Below are 18,404 nucleotides of genomic sequence, written 5' to 3'. Positions count from 1 at the left end.
GTCGAGGTAAGGATTAAGGGCCGGATGGTGACCTGTTGGATGGACGAGCGCTTCTCGTTCCAATAGTCGTAGGCGTTCTTGTAGTTCAGCCAGACCAGGATCGCCTTGTCCACGGCGACGGGTTGAACGTAAATCAATGGTCGCTTTAAGGTGATTAGCACGACCTCCTTGTCCTCACCTTCGATAATTTCATCCTAGCCAAAACAAGGGTTCGTATGATTACAAGATTGGTAACAAAAAGTATACAGGGAGGGTGATAAGTCCAAAGAAAGTAATTATTTACATGCAGTAGGTATAGTACTATGAAGCTTACGCCATTGGGACATACGAAATAGATTTCACAGAAAATATTAAATAAAAAAGCAAGGTTGCACATTATGACCCTGTGTTAAAAGATACATAGAGATAATCGACAAAAATGGGAAGACTCGAGTGACACCAAAGCGTTTCGGGCAATCAGCTTTGGGGACCTATCTAGAACTGGGAAGTCCAAACCATATACGACCCCACTATACCAAAATCTTTTGATCTGAGATATGAAGGGTGTAGGAAATTCGCCACCAGAAACAAAGATGTGTTGTGTGGTTGGAGGGTGTTCCATATCCCCCACGCCCCCCGTGTTACATTCTCCCACAAAACATTCACTCTAAAAGCACTAAATATGTAGGGGTATAATGTAGAACGGGGGGGGGGGGGGTCTGAGGGTCTGGAATACCCCCCCCAGCCATACGACACCCGGTACACAAAATGTGATGATATGAGGCATGAGGGGTGTATGGAATACCTCCCCGGGAAACAAAAATTCAACATAAGATTTTTGTGTATTGGGGTCATGTAGCTGGGGGGTATTCCATACCCCCCAGTGTTACATTCTCCCACAAAACATTCAACCTAAAAGCACTAAATATGTTGGGGAAAAAGTAGAACCGGGGGGTCTGGGGGGTATGGAATACCCCCAGCCATACGACACCCGGTACACAAATATGTGATGATGTGAGATATGAGGGATCTATGGAATACCTCCCACGAATCGAAGATAAGATTTTCGTGTACTGGGGAGGTATTGCTGGGGGGGTTTCCATACCCCCCGGACCCCCCTGCCTCTATACTCTCTCTCAAAACATTCACTCTAAAAGCACTAAATATTTTGGGAGAGAACCGGGGATCAGGGAGTATAAGACGCCCTGGTACACGAAAATCTAATGATATGAGGTATGAGGGGCCTATGGAATACCCCCCCCCCCTCAAGAAACAAACAACATTCCTTTTCTTACATCATGGGATTTTTATGTACTGGGGTTGTATGGCTGGGGGGTCGGAGATTTTTACACCATGAAATGTGACCTTTCGTTAAATCATCAATTGAGACTCACCTGAAACGCGTTCCGTAATCCGATCCGCGTGTTGAAGAACGCAAATTGCTGAAACTCCGCCTCGGCTTCCTCGAAGAGGGCGTTCCGCAACAACTGCCCCAAAGACAGGTTCAAGTCCACCTGAGCTCTGCCAAAAAGTCGCGCCGTAGAGTTGTTCTGAGTGCACCCGGACACGTTCTGCACCCTATTCGACAACTCCAAAGTGACCGCGCCGGTTTCGAGCCGAACGGCGCTGCTTCCCGCCGTGGTCGCGGTCAACTGGATTCTCTGAATTTTAATGATCAGCGAAAACAAAAGGCGGTTGAGAGATGAGGGCTCTTCGGTATCTTCGAGCCAAATCGGAACGGGCCTCTCTCCTCCGTAGACCTTCTGGATGACCTCGTTAACCTCCTAAAAAGGGTCGCGTTAAACGGGCGACGATTCCGCGACAACTCACCTTCATAAAAATGTTTTGCACAAACACCAGGTGGTTCAGCAGGTCCGTGGTGAGGCTGTGCTCGAAAACCCCGATGTCACCTTGGGCGCTCAGATACCCGCCCTGACGAAACACGACCCCCTCGTTCCCGCGATGGCCGTCGGATCGAAACGGTCCGGTCGCGCCTTCCGGAATGTACTCGGCGGAGACGTGCACTACCGGTAGGGCTATGGAGGCCTCTGTCGGCAGATGGATGTCGGTGCCTTGACTCATCGGGTAAATCGTGGTGAAGCTTAACGTATGTTTGGGCAGATCGATCGTGAACTTCGCCTTATTCCCGGTCGTTCCCATGCTTTTCAGCTGGTTCATCTTGTACTGCGCCTGCAGCGACGGCAACAGCGCGGCGGTGATGCTGAGACTCTGCAGGACGATGGAGAATTGCACGACGAGTGGGTGTATCAGACTCTCGCTGTTGTAGCTTCGGTTAATCGACGCGGACTGCTGGTAGACGTTCTTGTGATTGCTGGGGGTGTAGTGCTGGGTCTGTTCCTCGTCGGTTTGTACGCCGCCACGCGAGAGACGGCTGGAGGTGCGCGTCACTCGCAACTCCTGAAATACACGACACGTATTGCATGCAGTTGTACCGCTTTATAGGAAACGTGAACGCGAGTAGGTCTGGCGATAATAATAACAATATACCTGCAATGTAGAGCTTAGCTGCTTGCTACTTCTCGTAACCATTCCGTGCAAGGCGACCGGATGCTGCGGTATCTCGATGACAACGGCGCCAATCGTCAGCAGGGCAGAATTCTTATCCTTGCTCTTTCGGCTCATGCTCGAGCACAAAACCTGCGACTTGCCGACGGTCGCCTTTACGACGGTTCTACAACTTAAAACTGTACGACCCGTTCACCCCGGTACCTTTCGACTTACTGAAGTTGATTCGGCGCGACGCCCTCCAACAGTTTGATCGTCGTGCGTCCGATCTGTCCGGTGATCGAGCACTCGAGCGAGATCGGTCGCGACTTGCTGCGACACGTGACGCTCGAGTGCAGGCCGGTGATCTCGGCGTCGAGCTTGAGACCCGAAAGGGTCGCGAGAAGTTTCGTCTTGTGTATCCTCGCGACTCCCAGCATTATCAGCTTGGTCCGTTCGGTGGACACGCCTAGAACAGTCGGGTTAATGTTCGTCGCAAATCGACGGGTTGTGGACGTACTGGGCTCGCGCGTCGGCGCGGGTATCTCGTCGACCTTCTCGATGTCCTCCGACGATTTCACCTCGGTGAGTATGTCGTACTTGCGCTTGCCCTTGTAGTACTCGGAGATGTCGGCCGCGCCCATCGAGAATCGGTGCGTGATTGTTTTCGTGTCGGGCATCGCCGCGTAGAGGTCGAGAAGGTGGTAGATCGTCTTCCAGCATCGGCCCGTGCTCTTCTCGGAGGAGACGTGCGAGATGTGTTCGAGGGCGGAACCGGACGGGCTGCTTGTAAAAATCGGGGTGCCGGCGCCCTCGCTCAAATTAACGTAACCCTTGACGCTCTTGCCGGTCGAGCGCAACTTCTGCGCGAAACTCTGCGGGCGCGATCGGACGCTGGGCGAGGGTGAGATCAGGGCCGTGCCGGATTCCGGGTCGGAGATCTTCAAGCTTAGTTTGGCGGCGGTCGGGTGTACGTCTTGGAGGTCAGAGGTCGAGCTGGAGTGGTGCTTCATGTCGGTGTGGTCGCTTATGCTCGTCTTCGGGTGGCGGATTTCGATGGGCTGCTGCTCGCGCAGCTCGTTTTGTGTGTCCTTGACGTTTTGGTACATGTTCGTAATTTGGTGCAGCAAACGTAACAGCGGCATGTTGACGCGTTGCGCTATGAAACGGACGCCGATATTGAAGTTCAAAATCGTGCTGGTGTGCTTCTTCAGCTGGCCTCGGGAGATGTACAGCACGTTCTTGGTTTTGATCATATCGTTAACAGTCATGTCGGCTTTACGATCCATTTCGACCTCGATCGAAATCTTCTCGCACATAAACGCGTACGATTCGTCCGTGTTTATCTCGACGCTAAACTTGGGTTTCGATTTGGTCTTTCGTTTCTTGTCGACCTTCCCATGCTCCGAAACGATGATGTCAATCCGCATGGTGTCCATGTTACCGATCAACGACAAGTTCGAACCTAAAGCGTCTAGCGAAGTCACGTTACTCTCCGAATCTGAAACTCCGAGATCAGCTACGAATCATTTACCTCCATGCACCTACTCGACCCGGTTACCGTGTTGACCAACTGTCGAGACATGACACCCAGACTCGAAAGAAGGGGTTGAAAAATGAAGTGGGCGTCTAGCAGTCGCAGCGAGTCCTGCATGGGATATAAGGCGATACGCCCGTCGTTCGCCTGATCGTCACCCGACGAATCCGTTTGCAAAGTATTTATCTTCGACTCCATGTACCCCCGGAGCGATCCCACCGCGTCCGGCTTCTCCTGCTTGTCCTGCTTCGCCATCCAGCTGTACAAGTCCTCGCTCGACTTAGTTCGGCCAGTGTTGCGATGCAACGGACTCGACGGCAGGTCGGGGCTCGAGTGCGTGCAAACGCTGGGCTCCGAGCCCATGTTGATTGTGTTCTTGTCCTCCTTCAGCACCCCGTAACCTACGAGAAAAAGCGTCAACCGATAATCGACAGGTTTTGCGGTTAACCGACCGTTGGACTCGTCTTGGCTCTTCTTTTGGGCGAACAAGTTGGCGCCGCTCAGAATCGGAAATACGACACTAGTTCTACTGCTCGAAGGTGCTTGCAGATTCTTGTATTTTCGATGGTTGACTAAAAATGAGGTTGAACTCGTTTTCCCTCAAACCTCATCCGGCAGAGTAAGTTTTTAGACGTAAAATAAACGTTCTTATTTTGTAGGCAAAAAGAAACGTAAAATAAACGTTATTTAAATGCAGTTGCTGAAAAAAAGACTGACAGATATTACTGTGTAGTACCGGATTGTCAATAACTCCCCACGGTAAACATTGGAAAAAGGTAATCAGGTCTTCGTCATACCCCCTAGAACTGTCTGACCGATTTCAAAAAGTAGTATGAGAGTCTTGAAGGCTGGATGTCCTTATGGAGGAACGTAGCTCCGGGGGGTCTGGGCCCCCCCGCATAAGAAGACCTGATTACCTTTTTCCAAGGGCTACCATGAAGGTGCTAAGGGAAATACAGAAGAATTACCAAGTCCTTCTTTTTGAGGGTAATTCTGTTTGGCTGGGGGGTATTCCATACCCCCCAGACCCCCCGGTTCTACACAGAAAATAAAGATCTGTCCGTCTGTTTTCAAAAAGTAGTACGAGTCTTGAAGGCTAGATGCCCTTATGAAGGAACGTATCTCCTGGGGGTCTGGGGGGTATGGAAAACCCCCCAGCATAAGAAGACCTGATTACCTTTTTTCAAGGGCTACCATGGGGTGCTAAGGGAAATAGAGAAGAATTACCAAGTTCTTCTTTGTTGAGGGTAATTCTCTTTGGCTGGGGGGTATTCCATACCCCCCAGACCCCCCGGTCTTACGTTCTCCTGCAAAACATTAGCACTAAATAATGCTGAGGTAGAATGTAAAACCGGGGGGTCTGGGGGGTATGGAATACCCCCCAGTCATATGACACCCTGGTACACAGATATGTGATGATATGAGGGGTGCATGGAATACCTCCCCAGGAAACAAAAATTCAACATAAGATTTTTGTGTATTGGGGTCATGTAGCTGGGGGGTGTCAGTCCGTTTTCAAAAAGTAGTATGAGCGTCTTGAAAGCTAGATGCTTTTGTGGAACAACATAGCTCCGGGGGGATCGGGGGGGGGGGGGTTAAAATACGTTACAGCTTCTTTCAATTCACGTTTATTTTACGTTAAATTTATGTACTTTGACATTTACGTTTAGAACCGACGCAAATAGAAAACAAGTGACGTATCAAACGCGTTAATTAAACGTTTACTTATTACATCGAAAGTGAGTCAAAATTGCACGTTTTTAAAACGTATTTATGTTTGCTTATTACGTACCAGGTGGGCTTGGCGATGTAAGAACACTTTCGACTCCCCCGGACACGACGGCGACCTGCGGCGACAGCAGCGCGCCCTCGACCGTCCCGGACAATCGCGGCGAGCTCCCAATCTCGACCGCCTTGGCGGGCAAGACGACTGTCAGGGAAGAAATTAACCTGTTAGTCACACATTCCGAAGCCGGTTAATAGAGACACACAAAGCGGACGTGAGATGCACAAGTGAAAACGGAAACCTACCGATGTTTTTGTGCGCTTGTGGTTTAAGAATAATACCGGAATGCAAGAGCATTGCGTGTTCGTCAGTGATATCGGGTTCCTCGTTACCGCTCGCCTCCCCGTCGGTAAGTCCCATCTCCTACACATCCCAAAACCCAAAGTATTAGTCAAAACGAAATGAAAAAAAATTAGTAGGACATTTGCCGCGATTGTGCGCAAGTGCAGAAGCGCCCAAGTATACATTTAGAGAAATATGAATTTGTAGCTTACTATTTCCGGTCGGGTCGGGCTTAAGGTTGTCGTCAACCTAAGCAAGGTCTTGCTTATTCGAGGTTGATCGCAAAAGTCAAGGTACTTACCTCGTCCACTTTCGGCACGGCGATCGTTACGTTCAAAGGTTTTATGCGCAGCTTCTGATTGGGCTCCACGAGTAGGGGGGTGTGGAGGATATTTTTCCATTGACGACTTAACACGATGACACCTTGCCGAAGGGTCGACAGCTGCGGCAGTTCCGCTTCGCGTAGGTTCGTCTCGATCGAGGCGACGTCGGATTGAAGGATGTACTTTTGCAGGATGGTGCACAGCTGACAGCTCGGATCTTCTTGGAGAGTGGTCGCCAGAGGTCTCAGTATTCCGTAGCGGCTCTAAAAAGTTAACGTCAAAATGCGGGCGTATGGTCGGAGATGGTTAACCTTCGATGTCATGTGAATGCCTTGAGCTTCCAGAGCCTCGGACATCAGGCAGGCGACGACCGCTGTCGAACGCCTGTACATTGTGCGAACCATGTGCACCACGCGAATTGCGAAACGATTGCTGGGGTTCATCCAGGCGTTAATGGCCGGAGATGCGGTACTTAGCAGGTTCCAATCCAATCTATAAAAAAAAGCGATGTTTTCCCTCCAAGATTTTTCAATGATCTCCAAAGCCCTTTTTGATTGTTACTATCAGCTTGTGCGATTGGTCGGAGGTTTTTGTTTCTTTTATATGGGGGCGTAAAATATTTCCTGAATTTGTTCTAGTATGGCCATAATATTTTAATTAGTAATTGATATTGCGTTTGTTAAAACATAGCCTAATTGACTTTCGAGCAGAATATGTATGTTCAGCGGGAGGGGTTGCTTAAACAGCACCGGGTTCGTTCCTTATTTCCACCCAGACCCCCCGGTTGTTATGGGATAACCTTACTCGAGGCAGATTAGTTGGTCCTTAATGAAAAACTGTAACGAGAGTCCTTAGGGCTGAATGTTTTTGGGGAGAATGTAGCACCGGGGGGTCTGGAATACCCCCCAGAAAAATAAGGAGAGATTCAGAGTTCGTTCCTTATTTCCATGGGGATGGGGGGTATTCCATACCCCCCAGACCCCCCGGTTGTTATGGAATAAGGAACACTCCTTACTCGAGGCAGATTATGTGGTCCTTAATGAAAAACTGTAACGAAAGTCCTTAGGGCTGAATGTTTTGGGGGAGAATGTAGCACCGGGGGGTCTGGGGGGTATGGAATACCCCCCAGGGAAATAAGGAGAGATTCAGCGTTCGTTCCTTATTTCCCTGGGGGGTATTGAATACCCCCCAGATCCCCCGGTTGTTATGGAATAAGGAACACTTCTTACTCGAGGCAGATTAGGTGGTCCTTAATGAAAAACTGTAATGAGAATCACAAAATGAAGAGGTTCCCACATGTACCATGAAAGTAAAAAAAAAAACTTTTTATCTTCTCCTGGTAACTCTTGCGGAACTTTTGACACAACGTACTTAAGAGGCTTTTATGAGGTATTATGGTTCTCTAAGAGCTCTTAAAGAGTACTTAAGAGGTAACAGTTTCAAAGAGTTTTTATGAGCCTTTGTATCTCTTCTAGGGACTTCAAGAGCCTTTAAAACTATCAAAATTGTTGATTTTTTAAGGTTTTTGGAATACTCAAAGGATTCTTTAAGAGAGAAAAATTCCGGCAGAATCCTTACCTCGTGTAATCAATCTTCCTCGTGATCGGCGCTCTCGGCGGCGCGGCGAAATTAAACCAGACCGTCTTGAATTCGATAAACGACGAGGACACATTTGCGCTATCCCTCATGACGGGCTGAACGGCTTTACTGTCGCTCTCGTCCTTCCGACTCTCGCCGGCGAGCTTCTCCTCCTTCTGGTCGTCGCAGAAGATAGGCGTCTTGCACTCGTTGCCGCCGCCGCTCTGGTCGAGCAGCGATTTCTTGACGAGCTTCAGCGTAATACCCTCGAGCCCGCACTCGAACATTATAAAGCCGAGCTTCTCCTCGGCGTTCACCTCCTCGGACGCGTTCGGCTTTTCGGCGGGCTGCTGCAGGTGGTAGTCGGTGCGGCGGGGCACCTCGTCCGCCTTCGAGCACGCGAAGAAGACCTTCGAAAAGTAGGCGGGTATCGCGGTGATGATCGCGTCGTTCAAGACGCTGCTCTCGTTGCGCAGGCGTCTCAGTTGCGCGTGAACCTTTCCGACGCTGAGGCAGATCACGAGCTCCTCCTGCTTGGTATCGCAGCTCTCGATCGAGACGGGCTCGCCCCGTATGATATCGGCGATCGTGTTGCTGTGCTGACCGAGGAGAAAAGCCTTCGCTTTCGTCAGCACCTTCTTGCTGCCCATCTGGACGACCGCGGGACGGTGGAACAGCTGGAGCACCTCTTTTTGCTGCAACGTTAATCGCGTGTTACGACTTGTAGCGAGCACCTGCGGCACCTACCTGTTTGTCTAACTGAAGCTTGGTCGTAACATTCTCAAACGAGACCGAGAACAACGAGACGCAGGTCAGATCGCGAATGTTATCCAGTGCGGAAAAGGAAATGATCTCTTCAATAATCGACACTTGCAACAGCGTCACGTTGACCTACAAAGAAGAGAAATGGCAACGTCGCCAAGTGAAAAACGCCTATTATACCTTGGGCAGCGTAATCGCCGCCTGCAGTTGCGACTTGATGGTCTCCTCGTATACCCCGCACTTGGTCAGATCCGTGGCATCGTTCTGCACGATGTGCACGTTGCATCGTTTCTTGAGTATATTCGCCGCCTCCACTTCGCTGATGCAGGACGCGTGCAAGTGGTTAATGACCGTGGACGGATGCAAATTGGCGACGGTTAGTGTGAGGCTGTCGACGAACTTCTGCAACGACTCCAGTAATAGTGGCGTAATCATAATGTCCAAATCGCCTTGGAGCCTGACGATAATCGAAGTTCTCGACCCGACGTCGCCCTGCGCGCTCAGCAGTTCCTCCTCTTGCGCTAAGCGAAACGAATCAGCGCGGAACTGACGGGGCGAAATACTCACCGGTCGGCACCTCGGTGGTGGTATCATCGGTCTGATCCCATCCCGTCGCGCACTTGTTGTTCGCGATTTGACTCTCGATGTAGTCGCGGCGCGTGGCCATTTTAAAGGACGTCACCCCCTCCGTAACCTTCTCGATTGTCGGTACGAATCGTCCGCCGACGTACGTCAACTTTCCGTCTTCGTTCTTTTGGAAGAGCGGAACGGAGAAGGCGTCGCAGGTGTTCGACGCGAGATGGTCCCAGTTCAGGCAGCGCACCTAGAAGCAAGCTCGCGAACTAATCCCGAACGAATTGGCGATTACCTGACTTAGATGGCTGATGTAGCTCGACATCAGCATGGGCGAGTCGATTATTTGCCTGTTGACCTGCATGTGCAGGTCGATCAGGGTGAGATCCTCCTGACTGGCCACGGCCGAAGCGTACGAGGTGCTGCTGTAACTATCGGAGGAGTCGATTAGGGTGTCGTGCAGGATCGAGCTGTGCGCGCTCGGGCTGGTGTTCGACGGCTCCTTGCTCGGCAGACGCGGACTGACCGATCTGCTGCTCGGACATCGTTGAGGTGTGAACAGACCCGCGCTCGGCTTGCTCTCCTCGCACTCGGCGCCGGCGGTCTCGTGATCGGCCGGTTTCGTTTTTAGGGTCAGAGTCGGACTTGCGCGAATCTGCACTTTGTCTTGGATGCGTGTCGCCACGTTGGTATCGGCGAGGATGTTTAGTTCGCTGCTGTACTTCTTTTGGGGGCTGCGAGTGTGTAACGCTAATTTAAAACTAAGGGTCTCGATTTTTCGATTAGTCATAGTCAACTAATCGGCCGTAAGTGCAGTGTGGGCTCTTATGCGTGAAGGGTCGAAATTCATTTCGTTTACAAAACATTTCGAAATTTGGATGTCACGCAATTGCGGATTATCTCGCACAATGGCGATGTCTAATTGTTTATTGGTTAATGTCTTTTTGTACTACCAATCCCAGATGATTTTTGAATCCCACGAAATTCACAAAATGCATATTCTGCACTTCCCTACTCAAAGGACTGAACTAATATGTCCATAAAAAAGTATGAGCCACAGGTGATATGCTGCTCGTGATTTGCGGCTACTAGGAAAACATAATAAACGAAGAGAGAGTAAGCGTTCAAAACTTCTGTATCAAGAGAATAAAATTCAATGCGTCTAATACAAACATCTGTTGGAAAAATTGTGTAAAAGTTCTGTGGCTATCAGGAGAACAGAATAAACTAGTGGACTTCTGCAAATTACATGTTCTCTTACATCAGAGGAATATAATGCGCGAGGAGTATGGGTATGGAGTACCACCCCGCGAGCACAAAGACTCATCGTTCCTTTCCTTCCAACTATCATATGATTTTCGTGCAGTGGAGGGGGATCTGTGCCTGGGGGGTATTCCATACCCCCCGGTTGTACTATAACCGCCAAACTATGTAGTGGGAGAACATACCACGGGGGGCCTGGGGGGTATGGAGTACCGCCCCGCGAGCAGAAAGACTCGTCGTTCCTTTCCTTCCAAATATCATATGATTTTCGTGCAGTGGAGGGGGATCTGTGCCTGGGGGGTATTCCATACCCCCTAGACCCCCGGTTGTACTATCATCGTCAAAATATGGTATGGGAGAACATACCACGGGGTGTCTGGGGGTATGGAATACCACCCAGCGAGCACAAAGACTCATCGTTCCTTTCCTTCCAACTATCATATGATTTTCGTGCAGTGGAGGGGCATCTGTGCCTACCCCCAGACCCCCCGGGTAGTACTATCTCTGCCAAAATATGTAGTGGGAGAACATAGCACGGGGGGTCTGGGGGGGTATGGAAACTGTTAACTTTACCTTGATTGCACACCTCAAGATCATCATCACCTTGAAGGGCAACGTGTGAACGGTGAGGAATTTTTGGATTTTGAACGGCTACCACTTTGAAAGACGAGCAACCTTTGAATTTTGAACGGCGAGCAACATTTGCATGAATGTTCAAAGTTACTTAGAACTATACTGTATTCATTTTACGAAGGTAGCGGTAAAAAACATAGGGAAGATTTGACCTTCAGTGTGATTGGTTAAAACACAAGTCAGTACTACGCTGAAACATAAAACGAGTGGCGAATTTTGCAAGCTGGTAGTTTCTGTTGGCATCTAAACTATTGAAGTGTCATTCACTGTTAATGTCAAAGATTGATTTGTGTTTGCAGTGCTAGATATTTCTACTTTACAATAATTTGGTGCCGTTTTATATTTTTCCTGTGTGTGCTTATCTTCAAACCCAGCGCCATCTATTACCTTCTTATAATGAATGAAGTATAACTTCCCACCCCACCGCCCTTTTGACAAATCGGTCGATATGGCATTATGACTTATGACATATTTTGTTTAAAAGCTACCAACAAACGACCTTGATACTAGAACATTTAAAACTCAACAAATGATTCCATTATTTTCGATGCCATTTCATTTTCAAAGCCAACAAAGATCAATGACCTTAAGGTCATGCCGTGTCCTTGAACTAACCCCTAGTCTAGAAAACCGTCATTTAGATTAAGGAAAACTGAATTGATCTTTGAACGTCACCAAGTCACCTATTGCTTGGACTACTTTACAAAACCACGTAAGCAACTCTTGAACGTCACCTTGACTTAATTCGCAAGGTCACCGTCAGGTGCCGATCAACCTTTGAACTTCTCCTTGGCCTACTTTTCAAGGTAATCTTTAAACCTCACCTTTGACCTACAACAATCAAACCATTGACTTCTGATCTGGCATCGCATAAATAGTCATTCACTTTTGGGGGCAAAGTAAAGTTTCAGCTTGACCTTCACCTACTTTCCAAGGTCACCGGTACGTGGCAGGTGACCTTTGAATTTGGGCTACTTCCCAAGGTCACCGCAAGATGGTGAGCGACCTTGAACTACTTTAGTATTTCGCACTTGTACAGCCAATACCAATGATTTCGGATGAATTGAAAATGATCGAATTCAGTCGCCGGAAACTTACACCTTAGGGGCGCCACTGTCCTGCCTGATTAGCGTGCCCTTAGATCCCACGACCGAATTCCTCAAGCTCGAGTTGTGCGAATTGACGTTCAAATCTTCGTCGGCGGAGAAGAACGCCTCTGAATGATTTTCGCTTGAGATCGACACGGTCCTCTGAATCTGCAACGGAAATGATGAAGCCCCCATGAGACAGTCGATTCGGCCGGTTACCGCTTTTTGTAGTTGCTCGTCCGAGTTCACCTTCGCGCCGAGGGAGTGGTGCGACTCGGACATGTTGACCGCCTTCGGTTTGGCGGGCGGCGAGACGTGCTCGCTCTTCGGTTGCGCGCCGAAATAGTCGACCGCTAGCTTCGAATCGGAGATGCTGTTCTTCGGGAAGGACTCCTTGTCTGGGACGTTCAGGTTTCCCTTCTCGAAGTGAAGCTTGGAGTCGCTGTCCAGCTTGGGGGGGAGTGTGTCCATCAATCTCGAATAGGGCACGTCTTTGCTCCTAAAAAAACAATGAAATCAGAAGATACAAGTCTGAAAAGAAAAGATGACGGAAAACAATTGAGCGTTGTAGTAAAAGCCTACCTGATCGACGTAGAAGAAAATCGCCGACTAATCCTCCGCTCGTTTAAACTGATCGGACTGGAAAACGAGGCGTGCGTCTCGGTCCGTTTGCCCGAACTGTCCGCCGCGGGCGCCCTCACGGCCGAGTCCTGTAGAAAGATCTCGTTAACGATGTACGGGGGCGTGCGAAAGATCAGCAGGCCGTCGTGGAGGATGCTCTGCCCGAAACCGGGATCTTTGCCGCTCTCGTTCACGCTAGAACGCGAGATTATAGGCGAGTGCGTGACCGAAGTGAAATCGCTTACCAGAACGCGGCTATGTTGATTCCCTCGTCGAGATCTTTTCGGGTCGGCTTGAAGAACTTCGCCCCGTTGCGGTTGCCGCCGAAGAACGCGCAGCCGCCGCTGCAGCCGCACTTGTCCGTCGACTTTGAGAGTTCGGGCCACAAGAACGACAGCTTCTTCCATTTCGCGTCGTGGGTCTTTAGGAATTTCTGTTGGAGCGCGTGCAGCTCTTGGTTTTTCGCGCTCGCGGACATCGCCGATTCGATGACGAGCGGGGCGAAGTTGACGACGCCCACCTCGAGCCAGTGGTCGGAGTCGCTCACCTGCCTGGAAAAGCGGAACGTGAGACGCGCGCGTGGAGGGAGGGGAGGGGGGCTTACTTGGCGTGCGAGTATTTGTGATGTTGCCAGATGAGCTGTCGCAGTGACATGCTGTAGAGAATCGCGCTGAGCCCGTTACCGACCTGCTTGCCGTGCAGGTTGCAGGTCGATAGGCGCACCGGGGATATCCACAGTTGCAACGCGGCGCCGCTTTCGACGAGCCAAAAGTCGACGGCGTCGATCGCCACCCGACAGAACTTGTACTTCATTTTGTGAACGCTAGAGGCGTCTTCGTTCGTCACGTTGAGAACGACTTCCGATTTTTCGGCAGGCTGCGCCGTGGATTTGCTGGCGACGTTGGCCTTCTGCTGTAGAAACTGCTGAATTGTTTGCTGCACGTTTTGGGAGAGATTTTGAGGTGCCATCTTCGTGGTGGCAACGACGCGAGTGGTGGTCAGCATGTTGACATTTGTCGGGGAGTTCAACTCGTTCTCGGTGTCCGCCATTAAAAGCACTAGGGTTTCCAGACTGAGAACAATCGAATGCAATTGCGGCGCGGTCAGTTTGCCGCTTAACTTCCCCAGCTGAATTTCGAGCAACCACGCATACTCGACGGTGTCCTCGTCGAGCGAGCAGCCTTCGTTCGAGAACATCGCGTGACCGCGAATCTACACACAAAATCAAGGCTTACTAGATCAAAACACTCAGTACCACTACCTGTAAGGCAGATAACGTCAGACGGCCTTGGTTCAATTGTTTGTCCTTGGATGGACGATTTATGTGATCGGAGACGAGCAGCACCGATGGACTGATTAAGAGCTGCAGCTCGGTCTGGTCGTATCGCTTTTTCATTTCGAACCCAAACCTCTCGATAAGAATCACCGGGCACGGGGGGTCATTCTGATTACAATACTAAAACGTACAACGTTTAGCTCTCGCCCATCTCTAATTGGCTTACCTTCAACAAGTGGGCCTGAATATCGTGCATTATTACCGAAACGTCAACCTCAAGGGGGCGGTAATATCGTTCATCGAACTCCTCTCGCAGCTCAAGTGGCACATGCGAGCTGTCGTCGTTTTTAAACTCGGCTGTTTGGCTCTCGCCCGGCGAGTTACTCGTCTGCATGTCGACGAACATTTGGTCGTCTCCGAAAATGTTCTCTTTGAAGTTGAGGAAGTTTCTCAAGGCCGTGCCGTACAGTAGAAGCACAGAGGGCCCGATTTCCAACTCGACGGTTACCTTGTCGGGTTTCAGGATTGTCGGATCGAATTTTTGGGTTCCGTCCTGAAAGGAAAAATGCCTCAAAGTTTCTACAAAAGAATTTCAAGTCAAGGTGGAATACACATGAAAGATTCGGTGCTCCTTTTCCTACAACTGTCTTAAGATTTTCGTGAGCTACAGGAAAAGGCTGGGGTGTATTCCATACCCCCCAGAACCACATTTTCACTCAAAATGTTCAGCCCTGACGCTTATCATGATGGTTTTCCAAAAGGGGCCATCCGATCTTCCTTTTTAATGAGGATTTTCTCACTCCATAGCCTCGTACACCAAATATTTTGAGGGAGAATGTACAACCGGGGGGTCTGGGGGGTATGGAGTACCCCCCAGGAACTATAAACATCTGATGGCTCTTTTCCTACAACCATCATAAGATTTTCGTGCGCTACAGCGAATGGCTGGGGGGTATTCCATACCCCCCGGTCCCACATTCTCACTCAAAGGGTTCATTCCTAAAGACTCCTGTGACCTTTTTCATTAAGGACCATCAAATCTTCCTTTTGAAAACAGAATTCCCTATCTCATAGGCCACCAAAAATCCTGAGTCAGAACATAGAACCAGGGGGGTCTGGAATACCCCCCCCCCCGCCCAGGAAATGAAAGAGTAGATATTCCTTTTCCTACAACTGTCTTAGGATTTTCGTGAGCTACAAAAAATAGCTGGGGGGTATTCCATACCCCCCCAGACCCCCCGGTCCCACATTCTCACTCAAAGGGTTCATTCCTAAGGACTTCTGCGACCTTTTTCATAAAGGTCCATCAAATATTCCTTTTGAAAAAAGAATTCCCTATCCCATAGGTCACTAAAAATTCTGAGTCAGAACGTAGAACCAGGGGGGTCTGGAATATTCGATATTCCTTTTCCTACAACTGTCTTACGATTTTCGTGAGCCACAGGAAATGGCTGGGGGGTATTATCCCCCGGTCCCGCATTCTCACTCAAAGAGTTGACTCCTAAGAACTCCTATGACCTTTTCCATAAAGAACCATCAAATCTTCCTTTTGGAAAAAGAAATCCCCATCCCATAGGTCACTAAACAGTTTGGGTCAGAACGTAGAACCAGGGGGGTCTGGGGGGGTTATGGAATAACCCCCAGGAAATGAAAGAGTCGATATTCCATTTCCTACAACTGTCTTAAAATTTTCGTGAGCTACAGGAAATGGCTGGGGGGTATTCCAGACCCCCCCGGTTCCACATTCTCACTCAAAGGGTTCATTCCTAAGGATTCCTGTGACAGTTTTTCAAAAAGATCCAGAAAAAAAGTATTCCCTATCCCATAGGTCACTAAACATTCAGGGTCAGTACGTAAAACCGGGGGGGGGGTCTGGGGGTTATGGAATAGCACAGCACACTAGTACTCACATGCGAGGGCCGATGCGCCTTTCGATTGCGCGGGAACCTTATCGGCGACAGCAGAAGCTCCTCCTTCACCGGAGTCGAAATGTCGGCCTGCGGCGTCGGTCCCAACGGCGGCGACGGATGATAGACGTAACCGATGTTGATCGCCCCGATCGGCACCCACCAGAAGTCGACCCAGCCCAAACTGTTCACGCAGATGTTCCTCCATTTCGGTATGATCTCGGCCTTCTTCGTCATCGAACCGTCCTTCGAGAGGACCTTGGAATTTTTCTCGAGCGACAGCACTATGTCCCGGCTTGTGTGGTATTCGGGGATGAATAGGCTCAAATCTATGCTTTCGCCCTATACCGAGAAACGATTAATTAAGATACAAATACTCGGCGACTCACCTGTATACTAAAATTTAATGGAATAGTTTCGGGTAGAAATTCCTCAAAGGGTAAATCGAAGGACAGATGCAGAAAGTACGCGCACAGCGCCATCTGGGTGTTCTCCAAACGCTGTCGTTGTCCCACGCTGCTGCAATCAATCCAGTTGTACTGGTTAACAAGTGTCAGGAGCTCGCAGTGCTTCAAGGTCAAACCAAATCTCCAAGTGTACGGGACGAAGTGCAGGATATCGGGCCGTTGCTTCGACGACCAATCGTTGATTAAATCTAACAGAAGTCGATATCGGTGATGATTTCGAGACCTTTCGACGCGAGTTACCTTGAAAAAACCACTTGTGGGAGAAAATGAGGTTAACAGTGGCCTTGCATCCGGTCAGGCTCAGCTCCCAGAGCTGTGGGTCGTTCCAGATCAGCGGATAGTGACACTGGACGCAGAACTCCAACGTTTCCGTCGAGACGAAATCGCGAAATTGCAAGCTGGTCGTCGCGTCCAGGTGGAGCAGTTGCCCGTTGATGCGCGTCGTGTAGCCTTGGCTCAGCGTGACCCACGGAATCGTGATCTCCAGGTAGCTGCCGGCGCCGACGTTGACGTGGGTCGCGTTCGTCTCCTTGTTCTTCGAGAAGAGAATGTCGATGGTGGCCTCGTACTGCAAGAGGAGGCGGACGTCGAAGGACTGCATCTGGCGTTTGTCGCCGGGTTCGAGCGGTTTCGTGACCTCCATCGGGAGGTACGTTTGAGGGTAGAAGAACTTGAAAAGGTGCTCGCGCTGACGATCGGCCCACGGGCCGTAGCTAAAGTCGGTTCCCTTGCCGCATTTGATGTCGATACCCCACAGTGGAGGACTCGAGTCGACCACGTCGCCATTGGCCAGAGTAATTTGCACGGGTTGTTCGGGTACAATACCTGCAAGACAAAAATCTTACGTTCTCCTGATACCAACACCTCCTCAAGAAACCTTAGGAGACAACCAGTTTAACGAGCTAGACAATATAGTTTTTGTTATGTTCTCCTGATACCAACACCTCCTCAAGAAGTATCAGGAGCACACTTTAAAGCACATCAGATTAAAAAGTTGAAAAAAAAAGATAAAAATCAATTGTTTCTTTTATCCTCCTAATTCAAAAACCTCCTCAAGAAATCAGGAACTGACCAGTGTTACAAGGTAAAAATATACTGTTTGCCATGTTCTCCTGATTCGAACACCTCAAAAAGTATCAGGAGGACACTTTAACGCACATCCGTATAAAAAGTTGAACAAAAAACAATTGTTTCTGTTATCCTCTTGATTCAAAAACCTCCTCAAGAAGTATCAGGAGCTGACCAGTTCAAAAAGGTAAACAAATATACTGTTTTCCATGTTCTCCTGATACCAACACCTCGTCAAAAAGTATCAGGAGCACACTTTAACGCACATACGTATAAAAAGTTGAACAAAAAACAATTGTTTCTGTTATCCTCTTGAATCAAAAACCTCTTCAAGAAGTATCAGGAGCTGACCAGTTCAAAAAGGTAAACAAATATACTGTTTTCCATGTTCTCCTGATACCAACACCTCGTCAAAAAGTATCAGGAGCACACTTTAACGCACATCCGTATAAAAAGTTGAACAAAAAACAATTGTTTCTGTTATCCTCTTGAATCAAAAACCTCTTCAAGAAGTATCAGGAGCTGACCAGTTCAAAAAGGTAAACAAATATACTGTTTTCCATGTTCTCCTGATACCAACACCTCGTCAAAAAGTATCAGGAGCACACTTTAACGCACATCCGTATAAAAAGTTGAAAAAAAAAACAATTGTTTCTGTTATCCTCTTGAATCAAAAACCTCTTCAAGAAGTATCAGGAGCTGACCAGTTCAAAAAGGTAAACAAATATACTGTTTTCCATGTTCCTCTGATACCAA

General features: G+C 49.1%; 1 protein-coding gene across 5 annotated transcripts in view; it reads right to left on the bottom strand.

The window, feature by feature from the left end:
• The window catches only part of LOC116181725 (transmembrane protein KIAA1109 homolog), a 34,585-nt gene that overhangs the window by 14,183 nt on the left and 1,998 nt on the right, over window positions 1–18,404 (bottom strand). For 2 of the 5 annotated variants that reach the window (XM_031502144.1, XM_031502145.1), the window contains exons 4-28: window positions 16,821–17,405; window positions 16,503–16,768; window positions 16,117–16,455; window positions 14,433–14,759; window positions 14,192–14,386; window positions 13,535–14,142; window positions 13,176–13,481; window positions 12,892–13,125; window positions 12,320–12,808; window positions 9,621–10,059; window positions 9,320–9,575; window positions 8,933–9,273; window positions 8,738–8,881; window positions 7,991–8,685; window positions 6,724–6,904; window positions 6,391–6,675; window positions 6,053–6,170; window positions 5,814–5,951; window positions 4,474–4,593; window positions 4,033–4,422; window positions 2,722–3,985; window positions 2,488–2,671; window positions 1,810–2,397; window positions 1,374–1,763; window positions 33–194 (exon numbers count right to left, since the gene is read on the bottom strand). In XM_031502144.1, coding sequence (XP_031358004.1) covers window positions 33–194; window positions 1,374–1,763; window positions 1,810–2,397; window positions 2,488–2,671; window positions 2,722–3,985; window positions 4,033–4,422; window positions 4,474–4,593; window positions 5,814–5,951; window positions 6,053–6,170; window positions 6,391–6,675; window positions 6,724–6,904; window positions 7,991–8,685; window positions 8,738–8,881; window positions 8,933–9,273; window positions 9,320–9,575; window positions 9,621–10,059; window positions 12,320–12,808; window positions 12,892–13,125; window positions 13,176–13,481; window positions 13,535–14,142; window positions 14,192–14,386; window positions 14,433–14,759; window positions 16,117–16,455; window positions 16,503–16,768; window positions 16,821–17,405 — 9,044 coding nt within the window. Of the gene's footprint in view, window positions 1–32; window positions 195–1,373; window positions 1,764–1,809; window positions 2,398–2,487; window positions 2,672–2,721; window positions 3,986–4,032; window positions 4,423–4,473; window positions 4,594–5,813; window positions 5,952–6,052; window positions 6,171–6,301; window positions 6,339–6,390; window positions 6,676–6,723; window positions 6,905–7,990; window positions 8,686–8,737; window positions 8,882–8,932; window positions 9,274–9,319; window positions 9,576–9,620; window positions 10,060–12,319; window positions 12,809–12,891; window positions 13,126–13,175; window positions 13,482–13,534; window positions 14,143–14,191; window positions 14,387–14,432; window positions 14,760–16,116; window positions 16,456–16,502; window positions 16,769–16,820; window positions 17,406–18,404 lie in introns of all 5 variants that reach the window. The other 3 variants (XM_031502147.1, XM_031502146.1, XM_031502148.1) reach the window with 3 other exon arrangements.

The sequence above is a fragment of the Photinus pyralis genome, unplaced genomic scaffold (genome assembly GCF_008802855.1).
Source record: "Photinus pyralis isolate 1611_PpyrPB1 unplaced genomic scaffold, Ppyr1.3 Ppyr1.4_unclustered_Scaffold19, whole genome shotgun sequence".
NCBI classification, from domain to species: Eukaryota; Metazoa; Arthropoda; class Insecta; order Coleoptera; family Lampyridae; genus Photinus; species Photinus pyralis.
The sequence above is the reverse complement of the archived record's forward strand: the minus strand, read 5'-3'. Positions and strand labels throughout refer to the sequence as shown.